The sequence below is a fragment of the Crotalus tigris genome, unplaced genomic scaffold (genome assembly GCF_016545835.1).
Source record: "Crotalus tigris isolate CLP2741 ecotype Arizona unplaced genomic scaffold, ASM1654583v1 scf7180000021160.8983255:1529534, whole genome shotgun sequence".
Classification (NCBI taxonomy): domain Eukaryota; kingdom Metazoa; phylum Chordata; class Lepidosauria; order Squamata; family Viperidae; genus Crotalus; species Crotalus tigris.
Window position 1 is genome coordinate 1,046,720 of NW_024098373.1, and position 20,243 is coordinate 1,066,962.

Below are 20,243 nucleotides of genomic sequence, written 5' to 3' on the forward strand. Positions count from 1 at the left end.
TCACACTTATAATTTTGGGTCAGGGCCCCCCTAATCTCTTGGGCACCAGGGACCGATTCCGTGGAGAAAGGCTTTTTCCCGGACTGGAAGAAGCGTGATTTCGCATGCCGCCTGCATCCCGTGGATGGGGCTTCATTTGTTTGTGCGGTCCAGTTTCCACCGTGCTACGGCCTAGTGCTGGTCCATGGACCTGGGGTTGGGGACCCCTGCTTTAGGCAAGGCGTGGATTGTGACAAGCAGCAGGTCATCACCCTGGATCTCGGTGCGATCTGCTCTTCTGAATTTAATTTGAAGAGCCCATCCTGCGAATTCACCACTTCAAGGGAATATAGTTTAACGCTCAAGTTCAGAAGCCATTTTATTCTAAAATAAAGCTATGAGCCAACCGAAGGGCCTCAAAGTCCAATTTACTTTGGGTAACGCACAATGGTTAAAAAGAAACACTTGCACCAATAAAATAACTTCCATCTTCTCTCTTCTGTACAAAATCATTATACAATTTTTAAAAAAAAAACATTGACGGACGCTCCTGCTGGGGTCCAAAGAGCCAGTTATGGTACAGTGAAAGCCCAGATCAAGAAAACTGGATTTCCAAGCATAGAGCGATTGCTGCCAATTCTCCAAATATTTCCACATCGCTAAACAGCGCAATGCAAAAATGGGTCCCGGGATGCAGCTGAATTCAGAAGGTCCACCTAACTGCAAGATCAGGTCTTTGGGCCATTCAGAAGAACTCTTCCTCAAATCTGATAAAACGTCCTACAAGAAGCAAAGGATAGCTTCTTCTACAAGGAGGGTCTGAAAAAAAAAAATATGAAAAATTGGAGGCTCTTTGACGATCCTCTGATTCCGTCAGAATCCATGAGTTAGATCAGAATTGGTACATTTTTTTCCCCACAAGGTTGGCCCACGACCATCAATGTCTTATAAGTTTTGATGACTTTTGTAAAAAAAATCTGGCCATTTACAAAGGTTATGCTTTTTATGGGGTGGTAGATATCCTATTGCTGGTCTCTCCCAACCCAAAGGAATGGAGGACTATGTTTGTATCAGGTTGTGTGTGGGGAAGCAAAACTCGTTGCTGGCACCCCCTGAAGTTTTAACACCATGTTTTAACTTAGCTCTATGGGTAGAAGAGGATTCCAACTACAGGTGTTTTCCATTTCTGCAGGAGACATAAATTACAAGAAGGTCTCTGACAGGACTGTAGATGGCCGATACTGTTCTGCAGATGAACCAATCTAATCAAAATTATGAAATTGCCCCTGGTTGAGATACAAAGGGCGTAAATAGAGGATCCAATGTACTGTATTTATAAGGCATCCATCAGAAATCTTGTTTGCTCCTTGAAGTTGACGGTTCAACTCTTGAGTTTAGCATACTGGACTTGTTAACCTGCAGCCATCTCAAGAGATGTTCCTCGCTGGTTCCATCAGCTCCTCTGGTCAATGGAGGCCAACTTGGAAATGTCTTCGTATGGAACACCCTCCACCTGACGCCCTTTCAGAGGTCCCTGCAGAGGGAAGTTAAACGAAAGGAAGTTTTAGGATGTTCAAGCTTGTGGACACCGAGAGCCTACGCATACAAATCTTGTCAACTAATGGTCGGCATCAGGTTAGAGTTAGAGAAGAATAATCAGCACTCAAGGGGAGCTAGTTGACTTGTAGCTAAGTAGGGATTCTAGGCTGATCTCCCTTTTCACTCCATCCCCAGGTTCTGCCACTACTTCTCCTACAAGAAAGAGGAGAATGACCAAACAGCAAGGTGAATGGACTCAAGTTACATTTGTGATGGTCTACTACTGGAAGATCTGAAGGACCAAGTTGGGGCCAGATCCTCATGGAGAAAAGAGACTGGACAATCACCTGTCTGAGACAATCACCTGTATAGGACAGGTCCTCCTAACTGAGCAGGGGACTGGACTAGAAGACCTCCAAGGTCCCTTCTAGCTCTATTCCAATTCAATTCAATTCAATTCCCTATTTTCTATTCCCTATTCCTTATTCTATTCTATTCTATATTCTATTCTATTCCATTTTCTGTTCCATTCTATTCTATTCCATTTTCTATCCTACCCTATTCTATTCCATTTTCTATCCTATCCTATCCTATCCTATTCTATTCTATTTTCTATCCTATTCTATTCCATTTTCTATCCTATCCTATCCTATCCTATCCTATTCCATTTTCTATTCTATTCCATTTTCTATTCTATTCTATTCTATTCTATTTCTATATTCTATTCTATATTCTATTCCATTTTCTATTCTATTCTTCTATTCTATTCTATTCCATTCCATTCCATTCCATTCTATTTCCTATTCTATTCATTCTATTCTATTCTATTCTATTCTATTCTATTCTATTCTATTCTATTCTATTCTATTCTATTCTATTCTATTCTATTCTATTCTAAATCAATCTATGTGGTTGTTAAGAGGGGATGCTGACTTGACGGCACATAATCACATTTCTCTCCCCACACATATGACGGGGTCTAAGTCCCTTGAGGAGGCATTCAGAGCTGAAAGCTTGGTAGCAATGGCTGACTTTTACATGTGGTCCTCGACTTACAACCACAGCTGACTCCAACATTTTGGTTGATAAGAGAGACAATTGTTAAGTGAGTTTTGCCCAGTTGTTAAGTGAGTAACCCCGTTGTTAAGTGAATCTGGCTTCTCCCTTGACTTTGCTTGTTAGAAGGTCGCAAAAGGGGATCACGTGACCCCCCCCCCGGGGACCCTGCGACCATCCCATGAATTGTTTGCCAAGCACCGGAATTTTTATCACGTGACCACAAGGAGGCCACAACGGCCGCAAGCGTGAAAAATGATGCAAGTCACTTTTTCCAGTGATGTTGTAACTTCGAACGGTCACTAAACTAACTGTTGTAAGTCGAAGACTTACAGAATCCAGGCAAGATTCAGCCGGGGCAAAGGACTAACATTTCAAGTGCATTTACACAAAACCCTGAGTTCACCGAATGAATCCATTTTCTAAATGTCTTGCAGGGATCGTAAATAAAGAAGGACAGGTTTCAGCGGCTCACTTCCAAACGACACCTTACACAACTACTACGACACACTTACCGATTCAATGAGGACTGTGGCTGAAAATGTCTTCTCGCTGATACCCTGTAACACGGCTTCGTTCCCTCTGTAGCCTCCATTTAAAATCAACACCTTTTTACCTGCAAGATGAACAGGGATGAATCTAACCTACCTCAAGCCTGACATCTGTCAGTCTAATCCAGTGCTTTTCTCCTATTTATTAACTCCTTGGAGAGTGATCTCCCCTCCTTCTTCCTTTGATCTCAAGACGCTGGGAGTCAATTTCTAGGACCCATGAATTAAGTCCTTCTCTATTTTATTAATGCCAATCTTCTGTGTGCCTTTGATGTTGGAATGGGATTTGAACTCCCCAACCATAGGAGCAAAACCTAGGGGCTGTGATAATTAAACCGCCCTGTGCCAACAGGAATGGTTTGCTTCACAGTTTGGGATAAACCCCACTTTGGCCACCTAATGAGAAGGAAGGACTCACTGGAGAAAGGCCTAATTCTGGGAAAGATTGAGGGCAATAGAAGAAGGGGACGACAGAGAATGAGATGGCTGGATGGAGTCACTGAAGCAGTAGGTGTGAACTTAAATGGACTCCAGAAAATAGTAGAGGACAGGAAGACCTGGAGGAACGTGGTCCATGGGGCCGCAATGGGTCGGACACGACTTCGCAATTAACAACAACAACAATCTTATTTTTGGCTTAAACATGCTATGTGAATCTTCCTTTCAGGTAATTCCCAACACTTCATAGCAATAGACTTATATACCACTTCGCAGTGCCTTTACAGCCCTCTCTAAGCGGTTTACAGAGTCAGCCTGTTGCCCCCCCAACAATCTGGGTCCTCATTTCACCGACCTCGGAAGGATGGATGGCTGAGTCAACCTTGAACCAGTTAGGATTGAACTGCTGACAATGGGCAGATTTAGCCTGCAATACCGTGTTCTAACCACTGCGCCAAGATGGTCCTTCCTTCCTTCCTTCCTTCCTTCCTTCCTTCCTTCCTTCCTTCCTTCCTTCCTTCCTTCCTTCCTTCCTTCCTTCCGACTTAGCAACAGCCCTTAGACTTATATACTGCTTCACAGTGCCTTTACAGCCCTCTCTAAGCGATTTACAGAGTGAGCCTGTTGCCCCCCAAAATCTGGGTCTTCATTTTACCGAGTTCGCAAGGATGGCAGGCTGAGTCAACTTTGAGACTTAGCCTTCACTACTCCATTCTAGCCACTGCACCACCAGGGCTCCTTCATAGCTTACCATTATGCAGACACAATATAAGTAGTCCTTGACAATCACAATAAAGCCATGGTGGCGAACCTATGGTACGCATGCCACAGGTGGCCCGCAGAGCCCTCTCTGTGGGCACGCAGGCCATCACCCCAGTCCTAGGCCTTCAGCTGGGTTTTATAAAACCTTTTCGCTTAAGGCCTCGGCCGCCATGTGCAAAAAAAAAAGTTCAATCAATCAATCAACTTCAACTTCTCGCGGGGAAAATAAAAGATCTTGAAAAGTTGGTATTGACTGATTGAACTTTTTAGTCACACCCAGTCTACCGTTACCACTACAGCCACGCCCACCCAATGGGCCACACCCACCCAGCACTCAACAATACATAAGTGGGTTTTGGGTTGCAGTTTGGGCACTCGGTCTCTAAAAGGTTCGCCATCACTGCAATAAAGTCTGCCCACGACGGCCGTATGTCGTAACGGTTGCAAAATGGATCAGTTCATGTGAGCGGCCTGATATTTACGACTTTTTTTTTTTTGCCATGGCTGCTAACAGGACGCAGCGGTTGTTAAGCAAACCCATGGTTCACGGTGGATAGTTTTGCTGAACACCAAGAATGCCAGTTTCCGGCAAAATTGTCACACACCGTGGTCACGTGACCACAGGACGTCACCAATGGGCCTAAATGTGGCCCTGTTGCTGAGCTGGTTGGTCATGTGACCGTGGAGGGGGGCCCAACTGACGGAATTTTAAATCCAGGTTGTAAGTCCCCTCTTTCAGGTTTTTGATCAGATTTTGAACGATCGCTAAATGATCAGTTGTAAGTTGAGAACTGCTTGTAGCATACCGTGGCTTATGGTTTTACAACCTTGGGTTGCAATACAGATAGTCCTCAACTTACGACCACAATGGAGCCCAAAATTTCAGTTCCTAAGCGAGACAGTTGCTAAGTGAGTTTCCCCCCATTTTATGACCTTTCCAGCCACAGTTGTGAGGTGAATCACTGCAATCAGGGGTAGGCAACCTTGGCTCTTGTATGACTTGTGGACTTCAACTCCCAGAATTCCTGAGCCAGGCATGCTGAGGGGAAAGGGAGATTTCCAAGCTGAGCCCTGCCGGCTCAGGAATTCTGGGAGTTGAAGTCCATGAGTCATGAAGGGGCCAAAGTTTCCCTCATGCTGGCTCAGGAATTCTGAGAGTTGAAGTCCACGAGTCAGACAGCGGCTTATGCCTAGGCCAGAGATAGGCAATCTTGGCTCTTTTATGATTCGTAGACTTCAACTCCCAGAATTCCTGAGCCAGCCATGCTGAGGGGAAAGGGAAAGGTTTCCATGCTGAGCCACGCTGGCTCAGGAATTCTGGGAGTTGAAGTCCACAAGTCATGAGGGGGCCATAGTTCCCCCATGCTGGCTCAGGAATTCTGGGAGTTGAAGTCCATGAATCACAAAGCGGCCTAGGCCTAGGCCAGGGATAGGCAACCTTGGCTCTTTTATGACTCATGGACTTCAACTCCCAGAATCCCTGAGCCAGCCATGCTGAGGGGAAAGGGAGAGGTTTCCAAGCTGAGCCATGCTGGCTCAGGAATTCTGGGAGTTGAAGTCCACGAGTCATAAAAGAGCCAAGGTTGCCTACCCCTGGCTACAGTTGTCAAATTAGTAACACGGTTGCTAAATGAATTAATGAGCTAACCAGAATATGAGAAGCTCTATTTAACCACGATCTCCAAATGAGAGTGTGAAAGACAGCCAGGGGAAGATACATTTAAAAACAGGGCTCCACCTTTAATAAGAATTATCTTGCCCCAAAACTGACCCAGGGCTGGGATCACCGTCTCCAGATGGGTCTGGTCAAGTTTGAGTTTATCTCCGGAATGGATCAACTTTACAACTGCTGTGTATTTGTCAATGACCTCCTGTTACATCAATGGTTAAAAGGAAAAAATTCGTCACTGATTATTCTTAAATGGCAAGAAAGAAGTCTCAGGTCTAACTGTACAAAACGCATGAAACCGTGGTTTATTTACATTGCACAACGCCTGCCCGAAACCAACAAGCCACCTGACCTGTTTGGACATTGTGGGAACGAGGCCATCCTGGTCAGCTATAGAGATAGTTCTTGACTCGGGACTCACAATTTCACTTATTTTTATCGAACGGATTTGTGTGCTGTCCATCTCGCCTGGAGGCGTATGTTGCTAAGGGACGTATGTGGCTGTTCAATCCGTTAAACCCCGTTTTACAACCGTTTCTCTTGTGGCTGGTAAGCGAATTACCACGGCCGTTAAGCAAATTGTGCAATTGTTACTTGAAGCCGACTCCCCCCGTTGACTTGGCTTGTGACACACCGCTTGGGAAGATCGCAAATTGGCGATCACAGGACGCTGCAACGCTGCCACACTGTTCTAAAGACCTTCTGATTGCTTTTATGCCAAGTCTGAGCATGTGAAATGGGGACGCTGCAATGGCCATAAGGGAAAGACTTGTCGTAAGTCAAGGACTACCTCTAAGACAGTTGTTTGGGCTTTTCACGTTGCCTGGATCTTTTGATCCTGCCAGCCCTGGTTAACTGATTGAACGGTTGCACGATCCAAGAACAAGGTGGTCTATCGTTAAGCCCTCCTTCACATCTTCCAATCGAGTTATAATTTAGCGTTAAGAAACTGTTCCTCACCACTTTTCTTGGACTTCAAGTCCCAGCATGCTTAGCTAGCAGGAACAGTGAGGTTCCATAAGGGGCCTTGAAGCAAAAACACTGGAGGCTTTTAAGAAGAGACTGGACATCTGTTTGTCTGAAATGGTACAGGGCAGGGGTCTGCAACCTTGACAACTTTAAGACTTGTGGACTTCAGCTCCCAGAATTCCTCAGCCAGCATAGAACTTCAGCTCCCAGAATTCCTCAGCCAGCATAGCTGAAGTCCACAAGTCTTAAAGTTGTCAAGGTTGCAGACCCTTGGTATAGGGTTTCTTGCCTGAGCACGGGGTTCGACTAGAAGACCTCCAAGGTCCCTTCCAACTCTTATTACAGGTAGTCCTTGACTTACGACCACAACTGAGCCCCAAATTGCTGTTGCTAAGTGAGACAGTTGTTAAGTGAGTTTTGCCCCATTTTACGGCTTTTCTGGCCACCGTTGTTAACCGAATCACTGCAGTTGTTAAGTTAGTAACACCGTTGTTAAGTGAACCCAGCTTCCCCCCCATGTACTTTGCTTGTCAGATGGTCACAAAAGGGGATCCCATGACCCCCCCAGGACGCTGCGATCGTCCTAAGTACGAGTCAGTTGACAAGCGTTTGAATTTGGATCACATGACCCTGGGGGGAATGGTCATAAGTCACTTTTTTCAGTGCCGTCCGAACGGTTACGAAAGGAATCGTCGTAAATCGAGGACTACCTGTTTTCTATTATTCCACCCATCCTCCCCTGCAACATTTTTATTTACACCTGTTCCAACCAGTGGAACGACCTGCCTCCAGAAGCGGGGAATGCTCCAACACTGGAAGTTTTTAAGAAGAGACTGGGCAGCCATTTGTCCGAAAAGGTATAGGGTTTCCTGCCTGAGCAGGGGGTTGGATTGATGACCTCCAAGGTCCCTTCCAACATTATTATTATTATTATTAACCCACACTTGCCCCTCTCTATGACCAATATTTTTGGAAGACAGATAAAAGACGCTCTACTCACCTTAACAATGGCTTTTCTTTTGTAGTATTTCTCGCCGAGTTTCTTGGTTATGATTTTGACCACAATTTCCTAGAAAAGAGAGCAAAGTTAACGACAGGCAAGTAGATCTCACCTCTTTTCTGCAGTTAATTCTTTCTGCAATATGGTGAAATTGAGTGTAACAGTAAGATTTATCCCGGAAATGAATTGTAATGGAGATGGAGAGAACACACACACACACACACACACACACACACACACACACACATAAATACATTTCCCTTAATTTCGTAGCTTTCCAAAAAAACAGGGATTTTGCTGTTGTTATTGATATAACTAATATCTTCCATCCCCACCCACCCCACCATCCATCCAGAACTGATGAAGCTTCTTAGATGAGAAGTGAAATGTCTTCAGGAAAAAAAACTTTTTCAAAAGGAAAAAAAAACCCCACAAAACCCTTGATCTTGTACACAAGATAAGAGACCACTATAAATGTTCAAAGGGATATGTGAAAATCTACCCACTTATTCCCCGAAGCTACATCACAACAGATTCCACACCATCACTTGGATACTCACAGGTTGCAACCAGTAGTCCAGTCGGGCAGTCTTTTTCTTCTCTTCTTCAAACTAGGAGAAGTAAAAGAAGGAAAAAAAAATACATATATTATTCATTTTGGCCTCGCAGGTGAGATCAACTAGAGATCATATCCAGAAAAATACCCTACCATACTAAAAAACTTTTGAAGAATGGCTTTGTGACTTCCAGAAAATCAGAAGCAACTGGAATACGGAGAGCATATTCTTAACGATAAGAGATCCTCGTATTAACTTACTGTATGTGGTGGGAATGCCCAAAGACTCGTGAGTATTGGAACAGGACACAAAACTGGTTGAGGGATATATTAACACTGGACTTAGAGTTAAAACCTGAACCCTTTTTGTTGGGAATAACGACAGAAAAATACAACAAGGGAACAATCTACCTGCTGCTACACCTCCCAACTGCAGGTAGGCTTGCTTTTGCGCAAAAATGGAAGAGCAAGGAAATCCCCACAGAGGAAGAGTTAATACATAAAATATTAGCGTGTGTGGAAATGGACAGGCTCACAATGATATTACAAGACAAATGTGGATCAGTTTATTATGAAACCTGGGATAAATTTTACCGCTGGGGGAATTCGAAGAGGACAGTCGGGATTAAAGATGAATGTTAAGATAGAAATATATGTTATTTTAGAACAAGAATTGTATATAAAACTTAGTTTTATATATATGTAGAGATGAAAAATTGATTGTAAAAAGTGGAATAATCTGATAAGAATGTATATACTGGAATGTCACGTTAAATCCAATGTTTGTTTGTTTTTAACTGTATTATAAATAAAATTTGAAAAAAAAAAAGAGATCCTCGTATTAACTAGATGGTGGAATTCTTAGTTTGCTAAGGTTGTAAAAAGTGATCACATGACCTTGGGACGCAGCAACAGTCTGTGAACCATCCTTCAAGAAGAGGCCCAGAACTGGATACAAGATGAGATCTGACCGATGTAGGAGATCAAAGGATTACTAACTAGTTGGCAATGATCTAGTGAACAGCTAAACTAGGAGTTAGGTTTTATGATCCCCTTGATTTTGATCTCTGCCATTTTCCTATAAACAAAACACCACCACCCCTCAAATATTATCACCAATCTTCGTTGCCTCGCATGGGCACATTGGCAAAACCTGAAAAGATAGAATATTTTTAGTTCAATGTTGAACTGTGGAGCCCTGAGTGCTCAGACACGTTTCTTGCTAGCGCTGATGATGTTACCTAGTTGGGTCATGAAATGTCTGCAAGAAAACAACCAAGCTCAGAGAGCACCAAGGACCCCACAGATGTCCTCTTCCTCTCCACAAACCCACTCCCCTCTAACATGGATGATGTTACCTAGTTGGGCCATGAAAGGTCTGCAAGAAATCAACCAAGCTCAGACAGCACCAAGGACCCCACAGATGTCCTCTGGTTGTCCCCTGCCCACTTTCAGTATTGCTCCTGCTTATAATAATCACCAAGCAGAATGCGTCAGTAACTGGGTCTCCACCACACCTGCATGATCTCGTCGAGGGCGTTTTTTCTCTTCTTTTTCTCCTTAGTCTGCTTTGAAATTGGAGGGGTTTCTTTCCGCAGCGCTCCCGAGGGCTTCAGCACGCTGGGGGCAAGCAAGCTGGAGAAAAGAGACATGTATTAATACCCTTGTTGTGGAGTCTGTCCAGATGCGAAGGTGTGATTTTCCTTAGTCCCCTACTATGGAAAAGGGGTTGAGATTTCCTTCCCGAGTCCCAAGAATAACACTGAGTTTTGATTGGATTCAGATGAGCGTCAAATGTTTGGCTTGCCCTGTTGCTCATGGGGGGGGAGGGGGAGGGAGGGAGGGAAGGACAGGAAATTCCCAGAAGCAACACACCAGCCCTATGAGGGTTTACAGATAGTCCTCAATTTACAACAGTTTGTTTAGCGACCAAGGCTACAACGGCACTGAAAAAAGTGATTTATGACAGGTTTTCAGACTGACAACCCTTGCAGCATCTCCAGAGTCCAGGGGTAGGCAACCTTGGCTCTTTGATGACTCCTGGACTTCAACTCCCAGAATTCCTGAGCCAGCATGAGGGAAACTTTGGCCCCTTCATGACTGGTGGACTTCAGCTCCCAGAATTCCTGAGCCAACATGGCTCAGCTTGGAAACCTCTCCCTTTCCCCTCAGCATGGCTGGCTCAGGAATTCTGGGAGTTGAAGTCCATGAGTCATAAAAGAGCCAAGGTTCCCCACCCCTGCCCTATATCAGGGCTCCTCAACCTTGGCTAATTTAAGACTCGTGGACTTCAACTCCCAGATTTCCTCAGCCAGCATGGCTCAGCTTGGAAACCCCTCCCTTTCCCCGTAAGCATGGCTGGCTCAGGAATTCTGGGAGTTGAAGTCCACCAGTCATAAAAGAGCCAAGGTTGCCTACCCCTGGCCTAGGAGGCTCACCGCTTAGAATAGGAGGACTTAGGATAGGGGTGGGGAAACCTTGGCTCTTTTATGACTCCTGGACTTCAACTCCCAAAATTCCTGAGCCAGCCATGTTGAGGGGAAAGGGAGAGGTTTCCAAGCTGAGCCATGCTGGCTCAGGAATTCTGGGAGTTGAAGTCCACTAGTCATAAAAAGGGCCATTCAGCCATGCTGGCTCAGGAATTCTGGGAATTGAAGTCCACCAGTCATAAAAGAACCAAGGTTGCCTACCCTTGCTCTAGACCAGGGGTAGGCAACCTTGGCTGTTTTATGACTCATGGACTTCAACTCCCAGAATTCCTGAGCCAGCATGGCTCAGCATGGAAACCTCTCCCTTTCCCCTCAGCATGGCTGGCTGAGGGATTCTGGGAGTTGAAGTCCACAAGTCATAAAAGAGCCAAGGTTGCCTACCCCTGGTCTATGTGCTTCTCTAACATTTTTTTCTAGGCAAGTGTAAACTTTTGTCCAATATCTCCTTGCTTTAACACCTACAACATTAACACCTGCAACCTTTAATGTTATTAAGCACCAACTTCTGCCTGTCCCAGGTCCTTGGAAAGGAGTGGAGAAAAAAGCCACATCCAGCCTGAATATCTGGCTGGCCAACGATAATACTTACCTCCCTTTGGGTGGTGCTGCAGCAGCTGAAGTGCTGGCTCCTTTGCCCAGGTTAAAGATCACTAAAACAAAGAGAAAAGATCACTCTTATTTTTTTTATGCACCACCATAAATTCAAATGCCACATTGCCAACCACTCCCACAAATAAACAACAGGAATGAAAGGATCGGTAGGGTGGATTCCAATGTATCAGGGAGGTTTTAATAGGTATTTCTTAGGCCAGGGGTAGGCAACCTTGGCTCTTCTATGACTCGTGGACTTCAACTCCCAGAATTCCTCAGCCAGCCATGCTGAGGGGGAAAGGGAGAGGTTTCCATGCTGAGCCAGGCTGGCTCAGGAATTCTGGGAGTTGAGGTCCACGAGTCATAAAAGGGCCAAGGTGGCCTACCCCTGGTATAGGCTTAGGCCGCTTTATGACTCGTGGACTTCAACTCCCAGAATTCCTGAGCCAGCATGGGGGAACTATGGCCCCTCATGACTTGTGGACTTCAATTCCCAGAATTCCTGACCCAACCTGGCTCAGCATGGAAACCTCTCCCTTTCCCCTCAGCATGGCTGGCTCAGGAATTCTGGGAATTGAAGTCCACGAGTCATAAAAGAGCCAAGGTTGCCTACCCGTCTTAGACCATGAAACAGCAGGGGAGAGAACAGATTGTGGCAGAAGAGGGGAGAAAAAAGTAATAAGTATATAAATCACAGGAGAAAGTTTTTGTGCACCTGCCCTGAGAATTCTTCTTTCCCCATAAATTCTAACAAATATAGGATTGCCCGTCTCAATATCCCAGGTCTGGAGTTGATATTTATTTTCGATTTTTTTTTATTCTGCCTTTAATATTTTTATAGATAAGACAGACAACATACCTAATACTCTTTTCTCCTCTTGTTTTCCCCACTACAATAACCATGTGAGGTAGGTTGGGCTGAGAGAGACGGACTGGCCATCCAGCTGGTGTTCATGCCTAAGGTGGAACTAGAACTCGCTGTCTCCTGGTGATCAGCCTAAAGTCATCCAACCAGCTTTCACGCCTAAGGTGAAACTAGAACTCACTGTCTCCTGGTGATCAGCCTAAAGTCATCCAACCAGCTTTCACGCCTAAGGTGGAACTAGAACTCACTGTCTCCTAGTGATCGGCCTAAAGTCATCCAACCAGCTTTCACGCCTAAGGTGGAACTAGAACTCACTGTCTCCTGGTGACAAGCCTAAAGTCATCTAACCAGCTTTCACGCCTAAGGTGGAACTAGAACTCGCTGTCTCCTGGTGACAGGCCTAAAGTCATCCAACCAGCTTTCACGCCTAAGGTGGAACTAGAACTCACTGTCTCCTGGTGACAGGTCTAAAGTCATCTAACCAGCTTTCACGCCTAAGGTGGAACTAGAACTCGCTGTCTCCTGGTGACAGGCCTAAAGTCATCCAACCAGCTTTCATGCCTAAGGTGGAACTAGAACTCGCTGTCTCTTAATGATTGGCCTAAAGTCATCCAACCAGTTTTCACGCCTAAGGTGGAACTAGAACTCACTGTCTCCTGGTGATTGATCCAATGTCCCCCCAGCTGGTCTTCGTGCCTAAGGCAGGACTAGAACTCAGTGTTTCCTTTTGTCAATTTTCTTCTTTGTAAGATTATTTTAATCTGGGCTGTCTGTCTGAGTCCATGTTTTTAGCCGTTTTTAATTTTTTCCTCGGTTTGTACAGCACAGAGACTCCACTGGAAGTGGGCAGCCAAACAAATTTAAATAAAATAATAATTTACTAATGGATTACTGTGAAAAATAATAATAATCAGAAACTGATTACAAGCAGCATCAGGACCGAGTTGCCAGAATTATTCACTGGAAACTTTCCCAGAGGTTTGGAAAAACTACGGGGGCCATCAAGTTTAGAAGGTTTTGGAAAACGAGTAGATTAAGATTTTAGGGGACTTTAGGATCCAAATAAAAGAGAGTTTGATATAATAATTATTGATATAATAGTTATTGAAAAGAAGAAAGTCTAGTTTGCTGATGCTGTGAACCGGGTAATGTAGGATTGAGGGAGAACATTTTAAAGCATTGGGACATGCAGAGTAAAGTTGAATATTTATGGGAAAAAATATCTGTTGTTACAACGATCGTGACCAAAGCCCTCAGAGCAATATCTGAAAGAAATATGAAATTATCAGACCTGGACAGCCTAATTTTACAAAAAAAACCCAGCCTGCTTGGAACTGCCTATATTCTTTAATATTAACTTAATAATTTTGCGGTCCTGGTTTAGGATTTGAATTTTTAATTCTCCACAATCTGTGAATCTTATAGTAGATTATCCACACCTAATAACTTACCTTTCTCCTCCTCATTTTCTCTGTTCAGTTCTGTGAAGATCGGCTCTTCCTGCAATGATAGAAAAGAATCATCTAAGCTAAGGATTTGTGAACCCAGCAAGAAAGCACACATCCTATCATAAAGTTAGAGTTGGCTTTGTTGCAATCAGGAAGAAATTTAAGCAAAGTTTGGTATACAAAATGCGCTTGGGAATACATCTAGGGGTCATGGGGCAGTCTAGGATCTGACTTATAGCAGGGGGACAAACACAAAAAAATCAATTGTAGAAAGCAGCAGCTGGTGGACAGATTAAGCTATTAATCTTATTTGATGATCCACTTCCTAATCCTCTTTCTCTCATCCACATAATGCAGGTTGTCCTCATCTTATAACCATTTGTTTAATGTGTGCTCAAAGTTACAACAGCGTGGAAAAAAAGTGACTTAGGACCGTTTTTCACACCGACTGTTGCAGCATCCCCAGGGTCACGTGATCCAAATTCAGAATGCTTGGCAACTGACATGTACTTATGACAGTTGCAGTGTCCCTCGGGGTCACGCGATCCTCTTCTATGACCTTCTGACAAGCAAAGTCAATGGGCAAGCCAGGTTCACTTAACCACCGTGTTACTAATTGTGGTGATTCCCTTAACAACTGTGGCAAGCAAAGTCGTAGATAACCGCCTTGCTTAGGAACAAAAAATGGGGGGGGGGTTTATTGTGGTTGCAAGCCGAGGATTACCTGTGCTACATTTCTCGAACACGGGCCTAAGGGATATCAAAATGGCCGTTTCTTTTTCTCGTTGGTTTCTGAGACATTAAGACAGGGGTGGGCAACCTTGGCCCTTTTATGACTCGTGGACTACAACTCCCAGAATTCCTGAGCCAGCGTGGCTCAGCTTGGAAACCTCTTGCTTTCCCCTCAGCATGGCTGGCTCAGGAATTCTGGGAGTTGAAGTCCACCAGTCATAAAAGAGCCAAGGTTGCCTACCCTTGCATTAAGATGTTGCCTCACCTGATCTTTTCCCTCCAGGCCCCTCCTGACTTGCTGTTCGATGAATCTCGCCGTTTTCTCTTCATCGTCCATGTCCTGTTTTTTCTTTTTCTCCTGCTCCAGCTGCCTACGAATTGTCTCTGGGTCTCGGTCGATGTACTGGATGTACCAGCCTTTGGGTGTTTCGTCGACTTTGCAGAGGCCTTAAAAAAGCATATTGCCATGGTTACAAGCCTTCATTTCTGGGAGAAATAAGGGAGTTATAGAATTACACCCCGAAATTGGAAGCCTCCCTGTAAAGATACCCTTCCGTTAACCTCATTATGATAAGGTTAATGTCATGGTTCTGACAGATGAAACTTTTCAAAGAACTTTGAGGCATTGTTTACCTTAAAGAAAGCAGCATAGCATCGGCACTTACACAATCAAAGCCAAAAACTGGATTCCCCTCCCCTGAGCACATAGTATCAAAGCACAATTCCCTCCTCCAGTTAACAGTCATAAATCACATTCCCCAATTAGCTTGAAACATGGGCTTCCCCTCCAGCTCTCCAGCCAGCCAATTCTTTATCATCTCTTATTTCAATAACCTTGGTTCTCACACTAGTTTCAGTATTATGATGTCTAGCTAGAACAGTGGTTCTCAACCTTTTTATACGGCGACCCCCGATCATAAGGACGTGTGCGGCGTCGCCTATGTGTGGTGGCGCCCTTGCGCGGCGCCGCCCCGAGGGGGGAAAATGGCGGATCGCGTTGTTTGGCGACCCCCGTAAAATGGTCGTTCGACCCCAAATGGGGTTGCGACCCAAAGGTTGAGAACCACTGAGCTAGACTCTCATGCACATTCCTCCCCCCTCCCCAGCATCATCTAACAAAAAGAAGAAATGGCTGCATCTCTATCTGTTCTCAATGCAAAAACATCTGATGTTAGCAGTGTTGACAGTTAACTTGTTTTATCGGCAATGTCTTCTGTTTAGCAACAACTGGCACAACTGCCTCAAGCATCCCAGCAATTCCCAGGAGGGGGCCTTACCTTCTCTCCCAAGCCACTTTGTAAAATCCGTCAGAGTTTCCCACTGGGTCGCGTTCATATGGATGTGTTCCCGATGACTAATATATTCATTATACACTATATTGTTGTGGACTCTCTTTGTTCCTGGGAGGAGAAAAAAAAAAAAAACCACACACACTCTTAATCAGAAGCTTCCAACTGAACTAAAGAAGCATGATTTCATTGCAGCTCTTCCATTGTGGAATAGCATTTCCCCCCCAAAAAAATTGCTATGGTGTCCACCCTACAATTGTTCCAAAGTTCTTAAAATGTGGCTCTGCTTCCATGCCCGGGATTTGGGTGGATGCCAAGTCTGTGACTTTTGGGGGGGGGCGGTTGGCTATGTTTAATTGTTTTCCTCTTCTGGATGTACATGATTTTTATTAATGAAGGTGAATATTTGTAGCTCAAGGTTGAAATGGGGGGGGTCCTGAGTGCTCTCTGAGCTTGCCTGTTTTCTTGCAGACGTTTCATTGCCCGAACTAGGTAACATCATCAGTGCTAGCACTGATTAGCACTGATGATATCACCTAGTTAGGGTAATGAAACATCTGCAAAAAAGCAAGCAAGCTCAGAGAACACCAAGAATCCCATAGTTCTCCTCTTCCTTCCCCCAACCCCATTCCCTTCTAGCACTGATGATGTTACCCAGTTGGGTAATGAAACGTCTGCAAGAAAACAAGCAAGCTCAGAGAGCACCAAGGGCCCCCTCATGATTTTAATTGCTCGAGCTTTTTTCTTTGGTTTTATCCTTAACTACTCAGTTTGTTCTGGGAATCAGGCACTGGTGGCATGGTGGTTAAAGTGCAGTATTGCAGGCAAACTCTGCCCACTGCCAGGAGTTTGATCCTCAAGGTGGATTCAGTCTTCCATCCTTCCGAGGTCGGTAAAATGAGCATCTGGATTGTCGGGGGCAATATGCAAATAATGCTTCTATATTGTAAACTGCCCAGAAATGTGCTGTAAAGCGCTGGGAGGGGGGGAGAAAGGGGCAATACACAAGCCTAAATGCTATTGCTAGTTTCCAAATCTAATTTAAACAAACAAATAAACCGATTTACCAAATCTTCTCCGGAGAAGTTCTAGGAAATCATTCCGGAATTCCCTAGAGAAATATGAAAGAGACAGTTTTTATCTGCAACACTAACTGCGTTCAATTCAATTTATATCACAGCCTTTGAGTAACACAGAAACCTTGTCAGTCAGAATAGAAAGATGACACTCTCCGCATCCCCCAAAATGGAGGATAGCTTGATAGACCATGAATTAAGTCTTCAAACAATTAAGCCTTTGCTAAGCTTAATTGAAAGCTCCCACTCCCTACAAGATGAGAAAATTCTAAAATTTGTCTAAAGAAATAACCCCAAGTCTACCAGCCACTTTCGCATACCAACTGCAGCCGCGATGCTGCACAAATTTCAGCGGAGGCAGACAATAAAATGCAATGTGAAGTTATTGGCCAAACTCACTCTGAAAAATAATCCATGAATTGCTGAGGGTTTTCAGATGCAAGGAGCAGTTGTCGCTGGTGAGATTCGGACATGCAGTGACATTTAAAGCCATTCTGGAAAAAACAAGACAAGGATGCTGCATTTGAAAGACACCGAAATGAAGTCAAAATTTCCCCAGCAACCCTTGAACAGGTATCATGAGAGCTAAAGCATTTTAAAAAACATGGAGATAAAATGGTGAAGAAACCAGAGAGTTTCTTTGCTCAGCTGATGAGAAGCTACCAAAAGAACAAGTTATTTACCCCCCAAAGTGGCAGCAATCCTAGAAGTAGCAATCTTTAACAATGTCCAGGTATTAGATTTGGTTGCTTTCTGAAGTCAGCTAGGCTAAATAAATAAACCAGCCTGACTTAAATTCAATCCAGCCATTTGTCCTTGTTTGCATAAAACATTTAGCTTCGTCGGCTAAAATCCTAACACCACTACTCAGCCAATAAACTAAATTAAGTGTTTTGTGTCCTAGAATATGGTACAAAGTCACACCATGAAGCTGGGCTTACTGGCCGCTGCACTGTACAATCCCAGAAAATGAAAGAATTCAGGCATACGTGCCTGGTGCCCTTTCGGGGGTTGATTTATCATCAGTCTTAAACTGATGGGGAGTCTTTGGTCTAACAGGATCTTTTTTTTTTTTTCAAACTTGACCACTTTAAAATGGGTGGACTTCCAAACTCCCAGAATTTCCAAGACAGCAACTCTGGGTATTGAAGTCCATTCATCTTAAAGTGGCCAAGTTTGAAAAAAGGTGGTTTAATACAAGACTAATGAAAAGGAGCCCACTCTCACAGAAGGCTGGCTGAGAACGCAAAAAGGCTTCATATTATATATTGCCCAGGACTCAGTTGAAGAAGCACAGTGATGAAACCTGGAAAACCAAACCTGTTTCATCAGTGGAAGATTTCAAGAAGAGACTGGACAGCCCTTTGTCTGAAATGGTACAGGGTCTCTTGCGTGAGCAGGGGGTTGGACTAGATGACCTCCAAGATCCCTTCCAGTTGTGTTGTGTTCTATTCTATTATTATATTTCATTCCCTATTCTATTCTATTATTCTGTCCTATCCTATATTCTATTCTATTATCCTATCCTGTCCTAACCCTTATCCTATATTCTATTCTATTCTTCTCCCATTCCTTATCCTATATTCTATTCTACTACTCTTTATCCTATATTCTACTATTCTTCTCCCATTCCTTATCCTATATTCTATCCTATTCTATTATTCTTTATCCTACATTCTATTCTATTCTATTCTATTCTATTCTATTCTATTCTATTCTATTCTCCTATCCCAGTGATGGCGAACCTTTTAGAGACCGAATGCCCAAAAACTGGCCCCACTCTGCCCCCACCCCCGCCCATCCGCCCACCACCATCTCCATGGCTTGCTGCAGATCGCCCAGGCAGCCCCATGGCAGCCATGCCCTCTGTCCGCACTCCACAGCATCATCTGTATGTGATGGGGCACGAAAGCGGAGTCTTGTCCCCGCTGCCTGGTCGCCATATCGTTGGCTGCGCTGCTCTGTGCAGGCCGCGCTTGGGAGCGAATCTCCTCTGGGGGGGCTGCTGGTGAGGAGGGGGCCATTGGGGGGAAAGCGGAGTCTTGTCCCCGCTGCCCGGTCGCCATATCATTGGCTGCGCTGCTCTGTGCAGGCCGCGCTTGGGAGCGAATCTCCTCTGGGGGGGCTGCTGGTGAGGAGGGGGCCATTGGGGGGAAAGCGGAGTCTTGTCCCCGCTGCCCGGTCGCCATATCGTTGGCTGCGCTGCTCTGTGCAGGCCGCGCTTGGGAGCGAATCTCCTCTGGGGGGGGGCTGCTGGTGAGGAGGGGGCCATTGGGGCTGCTGGTGAGGAGGGGGCCATTGAGGCGGGGCTGGGGCGACGGCGCGGGTGCCCAAGGAGAGGGCTCTGAGTGCCGCCTCTGGCACCCGTGCCATAGGTTCGCCACCACTTTCCTATCCTATTATATCCTATCCTATTCCTTATCCTCTATTCCAGGGGTCTTCAAACTTGGCCCTTTATGACTTGTGGACTCCCAGAATTCCTCAGCCAGCATGCCTGGCTAAGGAATTCTGGGAGTTGAAGTGCACAAGTCATAAAAGGGCCAAGTTTGAAGACTTCTATTCTATTCTATTCTATTCTATTCTATTCTATTCTTATTCTATTCTATTCTATTCTACTCTACTCTATTCCGTATTTTCTATTCTATTCTATTTTACTCTTTTCTGTTCTATTCTATTCCCTATTTTCTATTCTACTCTACTCTACTCTACTTCCTACTCTACTCTTATGGTGGAACAAAATCACCATAAGACATGAGAAGAGCCAACCTAAATCCGCGAGAGATTCGTGGCTGAGGACGGAAAAGGGCATCCGAGGATAGGGCTTCTTTCCGTGCGCCCAGATACACTGCCCCTGCCCCTGGAGGCTCTCCCTTTACCTCGTCCCGGCACTGCTTCTGGCACATCTGGCAATACCAGCGCAGCTTCTGCAGCCCCTTCGACTTGATGCGGTTGGCGATGGCCTTGGGGCTCAGGAAGTCCGTCTTCCCCATGACGAGCGAGGCGAAGCAGCGGGGCCACAAAGCAACAGGCGACTGCGACCCTCACTTCCGGACTCTCGGCGGAGGAGGCGGAAGGGCTGACCGGAAACGGAAGTGATGTGACAGGAAATCATCATCATTGAGTTGAGGAAGGTTTTCGCCCTTTTATAGCTCTGCTGGTGAATTTCCCCCCACCCCCAGGACCAGGAATCACGGAAGTTACAGTGCGATGCTGTAAAGTCTGTCCCGGGCATTG

General features: G+C 45.0%; 1 protein-coding gene across 1 annotated transcript; it reads right to left on the bottom strand.

Moving 5' to 3' along the window:
- Positions 1-327: 327 nt before the first annotated feature.
- On the bottom strand, positions 328-20,099 carry KIN (Kin17 DNA and RNA binding protein). The gene is made up of 13 exons (XM_039369517.1): positions 19,886-20,099; positions 17,409-17,503; positions 17,001-17,044; positions 15,922-16,044; positions 14,910-15,091; positions 13,916-13,964; positions 11,598-11,658; positions 10,037-10,154; positions 8,524-8,574; positions 7,964-8,032; positions 6,097-6,196; positions 3,090-3,190; positions 328-1,513 (listed from the first exon to the last, which is right to left on the bottom strand). Exons 1-13 carry the CDS (start codon positions 19,997-19,999, stop codon positions 1,433-1,435), a joined length of 1,188 nt encoding a protein of 395 aa, XP_039225451.1. The 5' UTR covers positions 20,000-20,099; the 3' UTR covers positions 328-1,432.
- Between the last annotated feature and the right edge of the window lie 144 nt (positions 20,100-20,243).